Consider the following 19,643-nt stretch of genomic DNA (forward strand, 5'->3'; position numbering starts at 1 on the left):
ATCATAGAATTATCCGTTTACTGACAGTATTAATTCCAGAGCAAAGCTCTGCTTGTTTGAACCTTCCGCCAAATCACTTAAGACAGCCCATATTCTATAAAAACCTTTTCCAAACACCCCCTTACTAAGACCCTGCAAGAAGTCAATAAAACACATCTTTGTTTGATTGTAGCTCTTTATAGGTCTTTGGCTGAAGGGCACGGACGTTGGCACAAGCAAGTCGGACTGGATGACGGTCCTATCACCTGAGACGGGAAACATGAGGCATGCTCTGTGGTTGGAGTTGACAAACTGTGCTCGCCCCTCTGGCAAGCCTGCGTCTCTGGATGCCCCAGGCAGAAGCTGAAAGGCTTCTCACAAGTTCTCTGAGGTGTTTACTGGTCTTCCATGCTGTTCCCTCAGAGGCATCACGCACTTCATTTATATTAAAACATAGAAGGAGTTAATACTAGCTGATATTTAATGAATCTGTATTATGTGCCAAGCAGTGTTCCAAGGGCGCTAGGTATTTAATTCATGTACTTCTCCCATCAACCCCATGAAGATAGGCACTGACTATATTATCGGATTTTAGAATATATTCAAGGCCCGATAGAACCATCCTCAAGCTTTAGGGGCCTAAACTAAGCCGAGGAAGCCATCTTGTTTGTAGTCCGTAAGGACTGCCACTCCCGGCATTCCTTGCAGCAGGGGGCTCTCCACACACAACAAATCCCGGCGTGCCCCTGGGCGGCCCGGAGTGGAGGGTTCTAGAAGGCGTGACGTGAGGTCAAGAGCGGGCTCAGAGGTGGACGCTTCAGCAGTCGCTGTGGCCGCAGCTGCCGGGCCTGGGGACGTGGGTGGCCGGGGCCGCGGGTACGAACTCCTCGTTTCCCCGGCCATGGCCGCGCTCGGCCGGCCGTTCAGCGGTCTCCCCCTCAGCGGAGGCTCGGACTTGCTGCAGTCGCCTCCGGCCTTAGCCGGTCGGGCCTTCCCGCCGGGGGCGGACGGCGCCGAGCTGGCCCCGCGGCCGGAACCCCGCGCCGCCCAGAGCAGCCCCGACGGGAGCGCCGCTCGCGGACGGTGAGGAGCCGGGCGGGCGCGCCGACGCGGGGCGGGCCGGGCGGACGGACGCGGGAGGCTTCTCAGCCCCAGTCTACAGATGTGGAGACTGATCCCCAGAGACCTTAACTGTAAGTGGCCGGAGGTCGCACAGCCCGGGAGTCCGGTTCGGACCTCAGCCCTCCTGCGCCTCCTGGAAGTGAGGAGACTTCCCTCAGCTCGTCCCGGGGGGGTCGGGATTGGGACCCGGGCCGCCTGGAGCCTGGACGTCCTCTCGGCGCGACCGCTGATGGCAGCCACTGGGAGTGCTTGTGCGACACTCGGCCAAGTGGGACAGAAACGGGTTCTCCTGGAGATCTTGGAAATAACATGGGTTCGCACAGTGCCCCCCCAAATTTATCTCCCGTTACCGAGACAGAAGGAGTTTAGATTTCAGTCTCTAGGTAGGTCATAACCACCCCCCGTTTGCCTGACCGACCTTGTGACCTGTGTATCCACCCACCCCGCTCGACCAGGAAAGGGACAGCCGGGTGGGTACCTGCAGGGTGGGCAAGCTTGTGGGAGCGTCAGAGAGTGAACGCTGACAGCACAAGCCCAGTAAATTTCTCAATTAACTTCTTTTTTGTTTATTTCAACAGTGTTTCAGTTCCCTGTAAAAAGAAACACAAGCTAGAGCAGGAGGATGATGAGTAAGTCTCAGGGGCCATGTGTTCACTGTACGGTCACTTACTGCAACCTCCTTTACGTTCTCGACTGTTTGTTTTAAGTGAAAAGACGAGACAGTAGGTGTCTCTGAAAGGGAGGCACGAGGAACGGAGAACATTGGTTATCTTTTAGAGAAAGCAGCTGGGTGGCTGGCACGTCAGTTCGGAAACGTCACTCTATACCCGCTTGTAAAGTTTGAATGTTGAGCCATGGGAATATTAGTACGTGCACAAAGTAAAAGAATTCCACGTGTGTCAAAGGATGTGTATTGAAAAGTCTTGCACTCCATGCTCACAGCTCTTCCCACAAGTAACCCCTGTTCAACCTGTTTCCTGTTTCTCCTGTGGAAGTTCATTTAAAAACTTACAAGCTTATAATTGAGTATACCTCAGGGTTTTTTTACATTTGTAGGAAGATACTCTTCGCACTGTGCAATATATTGATCTCATTTTACTTTCCTGTGTAGCCTGTTGCATGTAGGCACATAGTGTTCTACGTAATGTCTTTTTCAACAATTGAGCAGAATTCGCTTGTAAGGCTAGATATAGTTAATTAGCCAGTCTCCTATTGATGGATTTCAGAGCTACTTCTAATCTTTTACTAACAAATATACCATGACCATTCTTGTTAAGTTTTTTGTATATATTTACAAATAGGTGAATGGATTCTTTAAAAATGTATGGATTTCTTACAATGTATGCAAGAGTTTTTGCCCAGTTATGTACTCCTTTTAACAGTGGGAATGCCAGTTTTTCTTTTCTTTCCTTTTTTTTGCCTCTACCCCCCACCCCAGTTTTTAAGCCATTGTTTCTCAGTCTAGTTGTAAGGCGCAGCACCCTGGCCCATGCTAGTATTCTGAGCCTTGCACTCCCCCTGGCTGAGGCAGTCCATTGCCAGTCGTTGGTCAGTCGTTGGTCAGTCGTTCATAGAAGCCCACAGTGACCTCCAGCTGTTCACCGCAGCCCAGCTCCAGTGAGAGCCATTGTTCACAATCTTAGCTGTAGAGGGCACAGCTCACTGGCCCATGTGGGAATGGAACCAGTGACCTGGGCATTAGGAGCACAACACTCCAACCACCTGAGCCACTGGGCCGGCCCGGTTTTTCCATCTTCTCACCAGAACTGTATTTTGAAACTTTTGACTTAATAGATAGGTAAAAAATTGCGTCGCATAGAGAAGCACTCTGTGAAAAAAATGAGTGAAACAATTCCCCCAAAGAGAATATCCAGTTGACCAGCCAAATGAAAAGATGTTCCACCTCATCAGTCTTTAGGGAAATGGACATTAAAGCCACAATGAGGTACTACTCTACCAGTAGACATTGGATCGGTCATGGAGCACCAGGAACTCTCAAACACTATGAATGAGAATTTAAATTGGTACAAGCACTTTGGGAAACAGTTTGGCATTATCTAATAAGTTGAAAGCACATGTACCCTTTAACTCACCAGTTCCCCTTCTGAGTATGTACATGCACATATCAGGGGACACATACAAGAAAGTTCATAGAGCGTCCTTGCTCATAATAGCTCAAAACTGGAAACAATCCAGTTAAGTCCCTTAATGGTAAAATGTATACAATATAATTCCCTAACTATCAGGTTCAAAACCAGGCAAAGCTAAACATTGTTTAGGGATGCATGTTTGTATGTGTGATAATGTATTCTTTTTAAAAAGGAAGTAATTACCAAAAAAGACTTTACCTGTAGGGAAGAGGGAAGTGAAGACCATTTTGGGAAAGTGACAGCCTATCTTGAAGGTTATTTTCATGGATGTTTGTTTTGCAATTATTCATTAAGTTGTATGTATTTTTATCAGCATATGATTTTTCTTTTTAAAGATTTTATTGGGGAAGGGGAACGGGACTTTATTGGGGGAACTGTGTATTTCCACCAGGACTTTTTTTCCAAGTCAAGTTGTTGTCCTTTCAGTCTTAGCTGTGGAGGGCGCAGCTCAGCTCCAGGTCCAGTTGTCATTGCTAGTTGCAGGGGGTGCTGCCCACCTTCCCAGCAACCTTGTGGTTGAGAGGACGCTCCAACCAACTGAGCCATCTGGGAGCTCAGCAGCAGCTCAGCTCAAGGTGCCGTGTTCAATCTTAGTTGCAGGGGGCGGAGCCCACCATCCCTTGCGGGACTCGAGGAGTTGAACCGGCAACCTTGTGGTTGAGAGCCCACTGGCCCATGTGGGAATCGAACCGGCAGCCTTCGGAGTCAGGAGCATGGAGCTCTAACCGCCTGAGCCACCGGGCCGGCCCCTGAGCATATGATTTTATAGTTAATAAATTAGATCACTAATTTGTGTTTTGTAAATTATGTTGAACATCTTTTCATGTAAGCCATGTGTGTTTAATTTTGTGTGAATTATTGATGTTTCTGCAAATTTTTTGTTGGCTTACTGGTCTTGTTCATAAGAAATCTTTTAAAAGAAATCATCAATTTATTATATGTGTTTTAAATGTTTTCCCCAAATTTGTCATTTGTCTTTTGACTTTTATGTATGATTTATTTACTTGGTCAGCAGAAACTTTGGATTTTCTAATCTTGTTGATATATAGACAATTAAGATGAGATTTGAAAGTTGCCTTAGTTTGAAAACTACTTGTCCAGACAATATTTATGTTCTTTACTGCCTTGGGAATTGCTGTGGATGCACAGGGACCTCTTTGCTTTTATCTTTTGGGGTTCCCTATAAGAGAGTATTGAATACAGTGTTCCAGTGTTAAAAATAAAAAGTTTGAAGTGTAAAAACTATTAGCTTAAAAAGTTAACCACCTTTAATGTACAGATGGAGAGATTGAGGCCCTGGGAGGGACTCAACATTTGGATATGTAATGCCCAGAAGTCTGCTGCCCAGATGCCACTTTCATAGCTCTTATCAGTACTTCAAAGTCTTTTATATCACATTTTCTTTGGGACTTAATCATTGATCTCTAATTATTTGCAAAATAGACCTACAGGCCTGAAATAATTTAGTCCAAATCATGCTGGTGGTCAGAGATCAGAATCCAGCTCTTATACTCAATTGCGTTTAATAGTTGAGTTGTTAAATGTGGTAGGAATTACCTGTTTCCTCTAGATTTATTTTGCTTTCCTTAGCTAGTTTCTTCTGTGTTTAACTTTTTCTCTGCTTTCCAAAACAGCACATACTTTAAAACTATGCAGTTATTACAGAAATATTTCATGTATAGCAAGACATTCTTCATACTTTCTTATGAATTAAAACTAATTATAAACTAAACATATTATTTAATAGTTGATTCCAATAAAAAATTTGGGTTCAAGAGAGCATTATTACTCGTCGGATTTCATATTGCCAGAGACTTTAATATTAATTTTTGTAGTCTTCACATGCAATAGAACCTTCTTATAAAATCTGGGCCGCTTCCTTTGACCTTCAGTTTAGAAAAGGAGGAGCTGTGATAGCAATTAAAATGAATTTTTTTGGTTGTATAGCTGTGTTCTGATCTTGAGATTGCACTTGCTGATGCCCAAGTAATACAGTACTTTTGGTCTAAATACTTACATAGAACAGTGCCAGTTACCTATTTAACTTGCTTCAGGTATCTTTCAACTAAGCTGGGCATATCAACTAAGCTAGCCAGTTATCTACTTAACTTGCTTCAGGTATCTTTCAACTAAGCTGGGCATATCAACTAAGCTAGCCAGTTATCTACTTAACTTGCTTCAGGCATCTTTCAACTAAGCTGGGCATATCATAGTGTTTGCAAATACTATTGGAGTTCATGGTAAGAGTTTGAATACTTGAACTTTCCTAAGGAGGTTGGAGGTTTTAGTGAGAATGGCACAGAGGGTAGGATTCCAGAGCTCTGGGGTCTCGTGCCCAACATGTAACTATCTTACATGACACTGGGGAAGGGGCACTTTAGTTTTTCTAGGTCCTAATTTCCAAATCTGCAAAACAAAGAAATTGGATTTGATGAACTTTGATGTCTCTACGAAATAGAAATTTTTCTAAGAAGTGAAGATAGTTTATGTTGCAGGGTGGGAGAATAGTGCACACCATTCGTCAGGAACTCATGGAGCCAAATGACAGTGTGACATTTTGGAAAGGATCAAGAAATAAGCAATGTCATCAGCACCTGTAGTACTTGGAACAGACCTGATGAGGCACATGTTTTTGCCATGAGGGAATATAGGATGCCTGCAGACCACCTTCCCATATGACCAGTTTGATGGAACAGCAGCAGTATGACAAAATATGGCTGGCACTGAATTGCTGCTTTGTGATTTTTTATTTCCTTACTCCCACTTGACCTATCCAGGACCAAATAAATAGGAGTAACTTTAAGTTCCCACATTGAATACTTCTAATCTGAAAAGGCAAAACCTTGGAGGTATAGCCTGGTTTGGCAGAGAGCAGTAGAGGAAAATATCTCAAGGACGCTGTGAGAATGACAAAAAAGAAAATGCATGATTTTCCATCTTGTAATCACATACTGTAAAAAATTACTAGTTTTTTCATATAAGAGTTTAATTAGAGATAAGGATGATATACATTTCATTTATACTAGGATTTTCATTGAATTTTTTTTTTTCCAGCTGTCCTGTAAGAAAGAAAAGGCTAACTGAAGCAGGGCTCTGTGCTGGTCCTAATGACTGGATTCTTTGTGCACATCAGGCTATAGAGGGTCATGGAGTAAATCCATGCACTAGTGGCCTTTCTGCATCTGGCATGTTAGATGTTATTTGTGAAGAAATGGATCAGACAACTGGAGAACCGCAGTTTGAAGTTGCCAGGAGGAGGCTTCAGGAAATTGAGGACAGGTAAATGGGCAGCGTATATACCTTGCTTGTTGCTTTTCCTATCTACGATTTTACTCTTTTAAGCTAGTCTGATTCCTCATTTGATGATATCTCGATCCTCAACTTCTCAGAAAGACCATAAAAAAATTAGGTAACTCAACATCTGCACATTAAATGTTAAACTACGCTCTTCTCATAGAACTGTACAGAATACTTTCACTGATTATCTCTGAATATTAATTTTTGGTTTATGGGAGTTTTCAGGGACACATCCTTCAAATTGTATTGCATCAAATGTAAAACTTTTTATTAAATGTTGTATAACTTATGTACGTACATAATTTTTTTCATCCATGTGTAGCCTCATATTTTACTTGATCTTTTGCTGTAGCACCTGTTTTTTTTGTTGTTGTTATTTTAAGTTTTGTCCAATTACTAGACTATGTAATAGTTTGACTAAATAATTTTTCTTTCTCTGTTCCTGCTGCCTTTATTTAGGATAATTGACGAAGATGAAGAAGTTGAAGCTGATAGAAATATTAACCATCTCCCCAGTCTTGTCCTTTCTGACACCATGAAAACAGGTTTGAAGAGGGAATTTGATGAAGTCTTTACAAAGAAAATGATTGAGTCCATGTAAGTTTTGGTTCCTGATTTCCATTTAATTATGATCTTGGAGGGAAAACTTAATGTCTGTAGACACTGCCCGTCCTATCTTAGCCATGTCTTCATCTCCTGATCACCAGCCAAGTGAAAGCATAGTAGGATTTGTATTTAGCCCAGGTTAGAGACAGACATTTTCTTAGTTCATTGGGGTGAGCAAAGTGCTGTACAAGCAGGAGTTTGAAGTATGCAGGAGTGGCTGCCTTGCCTCCTTACCCCTGGATTCCTTTGAAGTCTTGTAATGCATTATAGTCTATTTGGGAATAGGGGAGCCCATTCTCTTAAATTCTTTTGATAGAATATAGGAACCATATATCAATACCTCTTGATTACCTGGCTTTCTTAGTTATCCAGGAACACATTGAAACCTAGGAAACAAACAAAAAATGTCTCCCAGCAGTCAAATCAAAGCTCATAATTGTCTCATAGCCCCTCAGGCCTTTAGCTCTAAGAACCTTTTTGCCCCTAATTTAGACACAATTTAATGAACTCACTTTTCTGATTTCCTAGATCTTCAGAAGCGAAACACAGAAACAGCTAGTGAGAACAGAACAAACTTGTAGTAGTGAGTAGTGAAAGTATAGTTAGAGGACAAGATTGGAAGCTGGAAAGCAAACATAACCTAAAAAGCAAAGCAGCCTGAGGCTCATTAACATAAGTACTAATGGCCCTGTAATTCTTACACTCCTTGAGGTTGGATGATCTCAAGTCCTCATTATCTGCTATAGGCAAGTTATAAAATACCATGTAGGTGTTACCTAGAAAAGACTTCAGATAGACTTGACAAGTAGTGAGAGTACATGTCAGATATCTGAAAAATTCTCTTAGAACACCAGTCCCAGTGATGCTAGACAGATGAGGCATTGCCTTTGGCCACAGTGGATTCAGCTGCTGTTTCATGTTAGATCACAGAGGTTTTGCCATCAGCCCTCTAGCTTAAGCTTATAATTAACTACCCAGCCCTGAGGGTAGATAAATAGTTTAGCCAAGAGTAAGCAGGTCACATTGCCCTCCAGTCTAAAACAGTACTTTCTGCTCTTGGTAGTTTTCCGGAAGCTAGCCTTTGGGGGTATTCTTTATTGTTTGTGTTTTATTTTGCCTTATTTGCCTTTGGGTCCCAGAAATCATCAAAACATTAGTGGATGGGGGAAGGCTGAGAGGACAGACACAGGCATTGGGGACATAATCATTTTGGCTTTCTGTATAAAGTGTTACACTTCATAGCAATACTAAGCAAAGGGCATACTGAGATACTTTTAATGTGTTTGTTCGGTGTTTCGTTTTCATTTATAATGGTTTAATACAAGATAGTGGCCCACCTCTGCTAATATTAACCACAGTTTTTCATAAGTTAAAATATTAAATCAAGGGCCTCTATTTTTCACGTTGGATGTTTATATTACTCCTAGTCACAGCATCAGTACAACCAGGTGGTTTGGTTGAAATATAGACAGAACTGTGAAATTTTATGTACTTGAGTAACCTTTCTAAAGATTAATTTGGATTGTCATAAATCTCCTATTTTGATGCCATCAGTTCCTAACTCTACATATTAGGTAGCAGACATTAGCTTTTCAATATATATCTTTTAATTTTCTGTCCTAAAATTTTTGATAAAAATCTCTATTTTATGTCTTAGGAGCCGTCCTTCGATGGAGCTTGTGCTCTGGAAACCTCTCCCTGAACTCCTTTCTGATAAGCCAAAGCCGTCGTCTAATGCTAAGAACTACACAGGCGAGAGCCAAACTAAGCATGCCACTGCTGGCACTGCCTTCCCTAGCAGAACTGAACTGTTCTTGGAACCTCGACAAACAGGGATGCCTATTTATAATAGTTTGGAGACAGCTGCTTGCACAGAAGAAGAGATGGAACTCTAGAAACCTGTTTCTATACTAAAGTCAAATTTTAGAAGGCTCGTGTTCGGTCGTGAGCCTCCATATATAGTATAAGGGACTTGTAAGTTTTATGAAACGGGTGTAATAATAATATCTCCACCTGTGATTTGGGGTGGGACTCATTTTGGGTAGCCGTTTCTTGAATTCATCTTTTTGCCAAGGAAGCTTGTCTCAAGGGAAAAGCTGTTTTCTAGAGGGATTATTAATGTGAGATTACAGTCTGCGAAGGCAAGTATAGAAGCTTTATGTATAAGGGTGGCTTACGTCATCTGTTACATTGTCTAAACCATTCATATACTTGGAGAATACTCAGACACTTGAATTGAAAAAGATGCATTAAGAAAGAAGAATACTCCTACTACAACTGTACCCTGAGTCACAACTTCATCTGTAGATAAGAGCTCTGTTTACAGTGGTGACTATGATTGGGGAGAAGGAAGGAAGAAAGCAGTAGCTTAAGCCTATTCCTAAGAAACTTAATAGAGGCTCTGAAACTTGTATATTAGTTGTCAATTCAATGTAGCTGTAATGGTAAATATCCAGTAGCATTGTGGCTCACCTCTTTGCCTCTAATGTGATGAAAATACAAAGAAAATGCAAAGAAGGTTTTTCCTTCGAGGCTTTTTTGCCTTGTGCTACTGTTGCTCCTTGGTTTCCCTTGCATACGAATAATTGATAAGTCCAGTTATTCAGTAATGTTTACAATTTAATTAACTTTGAGAGAGTAAAAAATTTAGAGGTAACCCACGTGCAAATTGGCTATGAGAGAAGCATCCCTCAGGTAATCCAAGGAAGGGGTATGTGAGCTAAGCCCAGCGGTGATAACGTCTGTAGTTAAAAGGTTGTACCTGTATTAGCAAGTTGAGTTTTTAATGTTAGTTTAAAAAACAATGACTGAATAATTAACTGAGAACATGGGCAGGTGTCGAGATTTACTGAAAGAGCCAATTTGCCTGGTGCTTCAACTATTGTGCAGTAGCCTAAAAGTTAGTAGAGAATAGCTTCCTGCTAGCAGGAAATCTTCATCTTCAGGACCTAAACTGGCTCAAGGTGTCCTGTGGGGATAACCAGGATTGAAGTTTTTATTTCTCAGGAAGAACTGTGTGGCAAGGACTCAGTAGTGCAAAGTAAAATGACAGTTTCTTTAGTGCTACAAAATATTCACTATAACTTATCAAATGAGTGTAATAGTGTATACTGGCCTTTTCATCACACAACAGGATACCACCCCAGTTCTTTTTTCTGTTCCCCCCCCTTTTGTAGGAATCTGGTACTTTGTGTAGGGGGAAAAAAAGTGGTTTATGCCAAGTAGAGGTAACTTTTTAGAAACCAGCTCCCAGGCATTTTTGAAACCTATCCCGTTACAAACAGCATAGAAGTCACAAGTCTGTTTGTTAGACTGTTTCTTCTTTTGCGTTTTGTTCCTGCTTCTCTATTTCTGTCTGGATAGTCAGGAAAAGATTTAATGTTTAATATTTAAACAAAATATTTAATATCTACACAGTAAAATTATTCAGACTTCAAACCAGTATTGAAACCAGTTGGAAACCAGCTAATAGTTTCTTAATCTCAGATTTAGAGATGAATGTAAACTGTATTCTGTTGAAATCTGCAAGTGTTTGATTCATGCCATTTGAAAAGCTCCTGCCTTTAGATCATTTTTAATGGGACCAACTTGCAAAGTTTGTAGCCTTAAAAAAATCTCCGTGCTAAAGTACAACTTAAAAACATGAAGTGACTGCCCAGAATTGGGAATTAGTTCCAGTGTTAGGGTGAAAGGGGAGGTGACAGCTTTCCCAAGAAGGACCCAAACACACTGATTGTCTTCTATAGGAATTGTTGGGCAGGCCTCTGATTAAAGGTCTGTACGAAGAAAAGGAGGAAAGAAGAGTGCCCCACCCCCCCAACAAGGCTCTGATACCATTGGTAAATATGAGACAATTAAGATTCTGTTCATTAAAATCCAAACAGAACTTGTTTCAGGAGTCAAGCTACCTGACATGACAATTATTTCTGCAGGAAAACGGATGTCTAAGGCTCATTTTTAAACTTCTTGCATATGTTTGTGTACAAATTGTCATCTTCATCCTTGTGGTGCTTATTTATCTGAGCCGACTCCACAGTCCCCATGCTTCTGCTTTGTGTTTTTCTTTTGTAGCATAAGGGTTTTGCTTTTGCCTTAAGGTTTTCCTAGAAAATAACAGGTCTTTTCATTTTGTACAGCTTTTGCAGCATGGATCAAACATTGGCTTTCTATACGAATGTGTGAAAAGAAAAAATTATCTAAAGCAGGTGAGCTTTAATGAACAAATGTATATTTTCTCTGAGTTTGAGTAGGGTGTGTGTGGGGTTTTTTTATTATTAAAATGAAGAAAGTAAGTCCAGTTCTCACAAATATTAGTCAAATTAAAAAACAGAAAAAGATGACTCCTTCTTGAAAAGGTGCAAATGTAAAATTTAGAAAAATAATGAACCATGAGAAGAATGTTTACCAGCAAGTTCAGTAATTATTTTGGATCTGAAACTTGGTTTTCTTTTTTAAAAGAGATAAGAATAGTGCAGTACTAGGCAAGTTCTGGGAAAAACTGTCAATTTTACTTTAAAATGAGAATCTGGTGTTTCTGTATTTTATTGTTTTCAATAAAACTTCGTGTTTTGGACTTTTTGAGATATTTTATTCCTGTACTTAAGTAAATGAAACAGCTACTTTACCTTCCTCTAAATTGTATTTGAAGCAGCATTCGTATCAGTGAGAGGCTTAAATTTTATTCTGAGGTGGTGATTATGTTGGGTTAAAGGTAAATTTCATAAATGAATTAGCTATTTCCAAGACAGGCAGACTGCGTTTTGCCGTTCTAAAACCCATAGAGTGCTTTCCACTCAGCAATTCACTGCTGTTGTCAATCAACAGCATTGATTGGCAGTGGTGACTGAATCTTCAAAAATGTTCAAATAATGGAGATGAGAACTGTATATAGAATTTACAGTTCTGTTGTTTTTGTAGGGTTGGGATATTTAAAAATAAGGAATAGGAACATTGCATGCTGTTCAGTTACATGGTCATTCCTTTCTTAAGAGTTGACAGGTCACTGGGTGGCAGTATTGCCTGCATATTTACAACTCTTGTTTAATGTGTATCCCTGATTTGTGGACAGGCGGAGTTAAGTTTGGGTTGCAGTTACAGAAAACTCAGGATATTATTTTTTCAAAAAAATTTGGAAATCACAGCTAAGTTATTTAATTATTTTACAGGTTTGGTAACTAAAACCTTAGTAGACAGTGACAAGTTAGTATTACAATCAACTCACCAGGTCGAGTGTTCCTACGTGACCAGTGGTATTACAGTTTTTTTGCAGCAACACCTAACATGCCATTTAGGTTTCATTGAAATCTACAATAAAGTGTGATTCAGGCAGTGTAACATTAAATTCCTCCAGGGGGAATAGAGTTTTGTGTATATCAGTGTGGTTCAAATATTCTACCAGTAGCATTTTAGAGATGAACTGTATGAAGTTGAGTACAGCTCCAAGAAGATGACATTGTCTTTGAACAACTGATTAGTGAGTAAACAAGCCAGTCTTCCTGTCCTTTAATGAACATTAGAAGTCACAGTAAAGATTTAATTCTTAGGAGATTAGAATTTAACTGCTGCTGTAAAATATTCCTGGAGTAGGGAGTATTACCTTCTGCCTACAGTTCTGTGCCTACTTTATGTCTGCTCTAGTAGTATGCCTAGAAAAGCAAGGAAGCACACATAGATGGTGTTACAAAGCCCAGGGAAATGGTGTGCAGGCATTTGTCACCTGACGCTTTTAATCTCAATTATGGACAACCCTCTGCATTTAATAGAAATCTTGTTTTGGCTTTGAAGGAACAGGTCTTGATATTTATTTCTAACCATTCAATTTAGAGTTTCAATATGAAGATTTCCTTATTTACCAGGTGTTTTCTCAAGGCTAACTTGTTTAGTAATTTTCACCCATTTGTGTATGAAATGAAAACCCTGATAATCTACACAGATTATGTGTGTCCTGTATGTTATTCCTGTTAGGACAGCTGCCTTTCATGTGATGTCATTGAATGTAAATTTCTTGAGCCTCAACCTCCAGATGCTTGTGCTATTATGATGGAGGCTTAAAATGCATCAGTAATTACATCTGCCTACACAATCCCTAAATAGATTATCAGCACTTAAATTTTCAGTTCTAGAAAATCAGGTGATCAGGTTTTTAAATGATGGGGACAGCTGGAGACTGTCCTTACATTTACAATACAGAAACTCAAGAGCCTAAGCAAGCTTGCGTGCCAAACACTGGGATTGGGCTCTGAGTTCAGTGACCAGGGATTTTAGGCTGTCTTGCCTTCAAGTATACTTATGGATACAGCTGCCATTACACCAAGGTTCCCTAGTGCTTGGTTCAAACTATGGCTTTCTTTGCCTTGCTGCTTGGGACTCTCCTTTTGTCTATTCATTCACTTTTACCTTCCCCGAGGTAGTCTTAATATTGACATAGAATGCTGGAATAGGTGAAATAATGTCTATAAGGGAGGGAAGTCCTTTCATATAAGTGGATTCCCAAGCTAGGAGTGCATCATAAAGGATGATGAGTTTATCAAGTCTCTAGTTTTGGGGTTGTATTAATGTCTCTAGGATTTTTCTCTGAATAGGTTCTTCTTTTGTGAAACAAGTTCTAAAGTTTATGTAATTCTTTAAGAGATTAAAACCCTTCGAAAGTAGATTAAGAGATAATAGCTAATTTTTGAGTGCTTGGGATGGTGCCTGGCATATAACAAATGCTTATGATGCACCATCTCTTTGAATCCTCTACAAATTGTTAGAGGTACTATTATGCTGCTTTATAGATGAGGAAATAAGTAACATTATGATATGTCCAAGGATACCCAACCAACCAGTGGCAGAGTTGAACCCAGGGAATCTTATTCTAGAAAATGCTCTTAATCCCTTTAATAAATGCAAGAAAATCTTGATATTTAATGGCATGTGTTTCTCTCACGAGATAGTATGGCAAAACAGTGGTTAAGGGTTCTAACTCTGCCACTCACTAGCTATGATATTGGTCATTTAGGCTGAAGAAACTGTCTCAGAAATACAGTAACTGCTCAGAGTAGATCATACATATCACGGTAGCCAGAAAGTGAAGCAGGCGGTCATTAAAGGGGAAAAACCTTCAGTCACCTTAAAAAGTGGCATACTTTGTGGTTAAATCACCACCAAAGCAAACAGCAAATCGCCTAGACAGAACACAAGGATCAAGAAGGAATCAAAGAACAAAAACACTGCATTGCACTTTTTAATTGCACAGGTAGTTTTAAATAAATGGAGAAAGCACCTTCCAAAAGTTACACTAGCAGGGAAAGATTCCATCAAGCATTTACATAGTAAATTTCTGTAATTTTACAAAAGATTCTTGATCTTTACTTGAACTGTACATGAGGGAAAAGGAGCCCCCTCAGGTAGGTGTACTCTCTTCTTGCAGAAGCGAACTAGACCTAAAATCGGAGGCAAGCCTGGGATGCTGAGAAGAAAGAGAAAGGATTAAAGGGCCATTCATAAATTCCATGTATAAGACACTTGTCCAATGTCCCTTACATAAGTATTTTAGGGCAAACTACTGCCCTTAAGATAAAGGTACTTTAAAAGCTGTAATTATAGCAATATCTGAGTACCTTTGACTGCTGAGTGTCAAAAGACACTTGGGTGACCTGTGAGGTTTAAACAAATACTTTAGAAGAATTCTCTAGGATTGTGCGCCCTCTGCTTTGGCTTTTTGAATGAAGCACAGGCTTCTCTGCTACCGTCCAGGCAGTATAACAGTCAAGGGAAAGGGCAGTATTGGATCTCTCCTTAGACACTAATCAGCTGGGGAAAGAGTTCATTGGCAAAAGTGTCCTCCCAAGGATGGTCTACACCAAGCAAAGAGGACATGTCGCTGAAAGGGGAAGGGGAGCCCTCATTGCTACAGTCACTATAAGCATCCAGTAGGCATGAAGATGGCTTCAGGCAGTGGCTGGATGAAAGTAGATCTGGGCTACCCAGCTCTGGAATGAAGTCATCTGCAAGTTCTTCCTTCACTGAGACAGTGAATTCAGGGTGATCTTCCTCTGAGGGGCTGAAAGGTGCTTCCTCAATTTTCACTACCACATTAGCTTGGCTCTCTGTCTCAGAGGGTATCTCTAAGACTAGAGGCTTGGTATATACGTGGTCAAAACGAATCAGTTCATTAATGGCTTCCAGCTTGGCTGATGACGGCCCCAGTGATGGAGAAGGGGAGGCCGGTAAGGAACTAGGTCCTTCTGGGTAGACCTCTGGCAACTGCTCCAGGCTGGTAGACTCTGGGGAAGGACATCTGAGGAACATGACTGGGTCCAAGTTGAACAGAATGCCCAACAAGATATCAGACTGCAAGAGGCAAAAAATTATAAATAGAGTCCAACTATTAGAATGCACCTTAGAATCTACCTGGAACACTTAGTACTAGGTTTCCTAATGTAAATTAATCATGATGCTAGAGGATGACCTCCAGGACCCACCACACCCATTTATCTTACTTCACTCCATGTCCTAAATCACCTGGAAACAGGAAGGTAGTCCATGTTCACTTCTAACCCAACTCAAACTAACTTCTGCCCTCATTTCTCTGGTTAGGGATGTTGGGCATCCAACAGATGGAATTAAATAGTTTTCCGGCTGTTTAGTAAATCCAAACCACCCCTACCTCAGAGTCTGAAGAGTCCACACTGTCAGAATCCATGGGGAGATGTTCTGGAGGGGTGACAACTGGGCCTGCACCTGCTGCAGAGGTGCACGTAGTCTGAGTGCTGCGGACTCAGCAGACCCGGTCACCGGCCTCGCTCCATTCTCCTAGGAGGAAAGACCAAAGTGAATAAACAGCTCACACAGCTGAGAATCCCCACGGAAATGCTAACCGGGCAGCTGCGATTCTCCACTTTTAAGAAAGTTAGGAAACTAAACTTGAGAGATAAAATCTTTCCCTTTGTTATTTCCATTTTCTCGAGTCCTCCTCAAGAAAAGACGAAAAAAGGGAGATGAGACTAACTTTCCGCTGATTTTCTATGCGACGAAACATTTTTACTCCCTAAAGATTCAAGTAGGACTGGTATTCTTAAATAATATCTTAATGATATTCTCCATAATAATATTCCTAAGTAATAAAGTTCTATAGTGAATTTAGGCCCAGGGTTTTTTTGATAGTAATTCAAGTTTGTTCTGAACATTACCTTCACAGCGTAGAGCTGTCCTACTGTCAATCTTAGAACTTAGGCACTGTCACTAAACTTGCCATAATCCATTAAATTAAAACCATTCACCATCCTTCTACCAGAGAGGTGTCACTGTCACAATGAATCCTTTTCCTACTCATTCATATTCATCAACAAACTATAATTCTAGTAGCATTTAAAATCAGATTTTACTGGTTCTCTTATTCTGTTTCTTAATTCTGGCATATCTTGTTAGCTATATCAGCATTTGTTAGTACTTGCTCTTAGAAAGTCATGGAACTTATATTAATTATTAGGACTTAGTACTATCCAGTACACACTTGAAAATGAAGTAAGTGTCATTAAAGAGGTCATGTCATGTCACTTAGAACCAGTTCTCACATACAGCACCAAATAAACGAGGTCCTTACCTTGGTCTCTGCCTTCTCTTCAGTAACCAGGGCATCCATCCCCAAGCGCTGTCTTAACTCCTGGTTCTCAACTACAAGGCCATGAGTTTTCTCTCGTAAAAGCTGGTTTTCTAGTAAAAGTTTTTGATTCTGGAAGACAGTTCATAAGAGGCTATTAAAACATCTATTTCTTTCACTTAATTCACCTGATGAAGTTTCATTACAATTGATTTCCTTTCCTTCCCCCCCATGACCTTTGGGGAAACTCTATGCTTATCCAGTTGCTCACAGTAGGTATTAGAAAGCAAGGTCATAATTACTAAAAATAAGCTATTTAAGAAGTGTCATTCATGGAGTCACGAATAACACAATGCCTCCAACTAACATAGACCTCAGTAAAGGGTGACTTGTGGCTTTAATTTAGAAATGATGTTTAAAAAAATCCTATTTTGAACTGGCAGGTAATAATAAAAGTGGATCATAAAATCAAAATATGTAAAAAAAGGAAATAAGAATAATATAAATAATCGTTATGTATTCAAGACTTGTAACTGGCAACAATTTTAAGTTTAGGTGGACCCCAGAAGGGAAAGGGAACTGTTAGTGGACTTTTGGCCAAGTCAAGAAGGGGCTCAAGTTTAAGCAATGATTTCCTATCTGCTCTTGCTAATTTCTTAGTGTTAACTTGAAAATATTGTTGTAATGTTGTAAATTCACCAACTCTGAAACAGATCTAGTACCACATGCCAGAGGGTCAATCAACTTCTGCTCTCATCAAACTTCACCATTTAACCAACTACCTATCTACCCTAACTTAAACTTTTTTTTTTTATCGAACCGGCAGCCTTCGGAGTTAGGAGCATGGAGCTCTAACCGCCTGCGCCACCGGGCCGGCCCTAACTTAAACTTTTAATTACATGTTCAATTTTATTCTAAAGGGGCTGAAACAACTTGGGATGGGCAGCAAATATAAGAACATTTCACCAATGGAGAAAAGAGACTTGGGCCTTGAGTATTTTTACCTCTTCTTCCAAATCTATCACTTGCTGTTCCAGCTCACTCATTCGAGCTTTCTTTCGATCTCTGGCAGTCTGAGCTGCTACTCTGTTTTTCAGTTTCCTGAGAACAGAAGGGACATACCACACTGAGTCATCTCAAACCTTATTTATATCTTTATTTGAAAACTTGGCCAGCTGGTGCTTTCATATAAATTTACAGTATATGGTAGACTAATGGTAAAATACACTTCAGGCTCCTCCCCTCCATAAAACAAAACAAAACAAAAGATAGAGCCTTCTTTCCATTTGGCTTGAAGAACTGCTCTATTCTCTCCCACACTGTTTTATTCTCTCCCATATTGCATCATCCACCTCAGTCTCATTCTACCCACAGCTCGGGGGCTGGACACAAAATACAATTCATCTTGCATCATAATCGCTTCTCGGCCTTTTGGCTAAGATCAAGTGTAGCCTCTTGCATCATAAATATCCTCTTCCCCTTTCTATTCCCCCGTTGCTTCCTGACTCTATTTCCCTCAAACAGAATCCAACCTGGACTGATTAAATCCAATCGCGCCATGACATCAACCTTCCCTCCCCAAAACCAACTCATAAATAGAAGGGAGACGCTGATGCTTTTCGCCCTACTGCTGGGATCCTAGGCAACCCCCTGATGGCTGGGGTCATCTGCTCGAGGATGCACTTAATTAATTACAAAAGGCACACTGATCAAAAAAGAACTGACATAACAGAGAACTAAGCACTAGGCATCTCTGACTTAAATCTCACCGACGATCTCATGAAGTAAACACCACTGTCAGGACGCAGAGACCGAAGGTCCGACTAGCTAGCCTTACAGAGCTCGCAGCCCGATCTTTCAACAGCTGTCATTTCAGCTGTCCCTCCAAAAAAGGAGGTAAACCCAAGAAAAGGCTAATGACTCCCAGTTCAGAAAAGCTGAACGGCCGGTCTGTGGTCACACAGCAACACAGCCTGGAATCCCGGTGCCCGCATACCCAGCTCTAGTTATCGCTAATGAGATAGAAAAGGAGGAAAGAAAAAAGGCCCAAGCAGCCCTGGACTCTACCCAGCGCCGTGGGCCTGGTTAGTCCAGACTTCCTGCCCGCCCCGCCCTCGCCACGCTGGCACCAGGCAGGCCAGGCCGAGGGCGCCCGAGCGCTACCGGATCCAGACCCAGACCCTTGTCCGGCTCGAAGCCAGTCCCAGACCCGGCCGTCGCCCACCTCCGCAGTGCCTTCTCCTCCGGGCTCAGGTGTGTGAGGCGCTGTCGTTTGCGCGCTTGGGGCGGCCCCCCGCTCTCCGCGTCGGGGCTGGCCCCTCGTTGGCCCGGCAACATGAGAGGCAGAGCCCGGCCGGCCGGGGCTCCGGCGGCGGCGGCGGCAGGCTTGCCGGACAGCAGCAGCACTTTGGGGGCCCCGGCGGCCGGGCTCTGCGCGGGTGCCACCACCACCATGGCCTGAGAGTGTCTACGTGAGTGCGTGCCGCCGCCGCCGAGCGGCCCGGCCCCGCCGCGCCCGGCCTTTCTATGGTCGTGGCCTCCCTCCATTGGCCAGAGTTGCGTGATGCGCGGCCAATATCGGCGCCCATTGGTCGAGAGTGCCCAGCGGGGGCGGAGCCAAGGCGTCCAGCGTGGCGGCGGCGGTGCTCCGCAGGGCGCGCGGGGGCATTTTCCCTGAAGGCGACCCGCGGGATCCGTCCCTGGGTGGGTGCGGTGTCCGAGGGCGGGCCGGGCGCCTGGCCGGTGAGGAACCGGTGGAGTTTCCTCAACAAACGAATTTTCCCCCCGTCGGCTGACGTATTGTCACCCGGAATGACGGGTTAATTCCAAACCGAGAGATTTCCAGACTGACCATTTTTACCGAGACGACCAGATTTTCACCTTTGCCTGACAGATTTTCTGTCGTG

General features: G+C 41.9%; 2 protein-coding genes across 2 annotated transcripts; one reads left to right on the forward strand and one right to left on the reverse strand.

Annotated features, from left to right (window-relative positions):
- The first annotated feature begins 741 nt into the window (after positions 1 to 741).
- CCDC117 (coiled-coil domain containing 117) lies at positions 742 to 13,079 on the forward strand. Its single transcript, XM_081036658.1, has 5 exons — positions 742 to 1,062; positions 1,680 to 1,730; positions 6,306 to 6,530; positions 7,008 to 7,145; positions 8,812 to 13,079. Exons 1-5 carry the CDS (start codon positions 881 to 883, stop codon positions 9,047 to 9,049), a joined length of 834 nt encoding a protein of 277 aa, XP_080892784.1. The 5' UTR covers positions 742 to 880; the 3' UTR covers positions 9,050 to 13,079.
- Positions 13,080 to 14,366: 1,287 nt separating this feature from the next.
- XBP1 (X-box binding protein 1) lies at positions 14,367 to 19,228 on the reverse strand. Its single transcript, XM_081036657.1, is given in 6 exon segments — positions 14,367 to 15,488; positions 15,805 to 15,888; positions 15,891 to 15,950; positions 16,741 to 16,869; positions 17,742 to 17,838; positions 18,962 to 19,228. Coding segments are annotated over 6 exon segments (1,155 nt in total). The 5' UTR covers positions 19,192 to 19,228; the 3' UTR covers positions 14,367 to 14,933.
- Between the last annotated feature and the right edge of the window lie 415 nt (positions 19,229 to 19,643).

The sequence above is a fragment of the Rhinolophus hipposideros genome, assembly GCF_964194185.1.
Source record: "Rhinolophus hipposideros genome assembly, chromosome: 24".
Lineage (NCBI taxonomy): Eukaryota > Metazoa > Chordata > Mammalia > Chiroptera > Rhinolophidae > Rhinolophus > Rhinolophus hipposideros.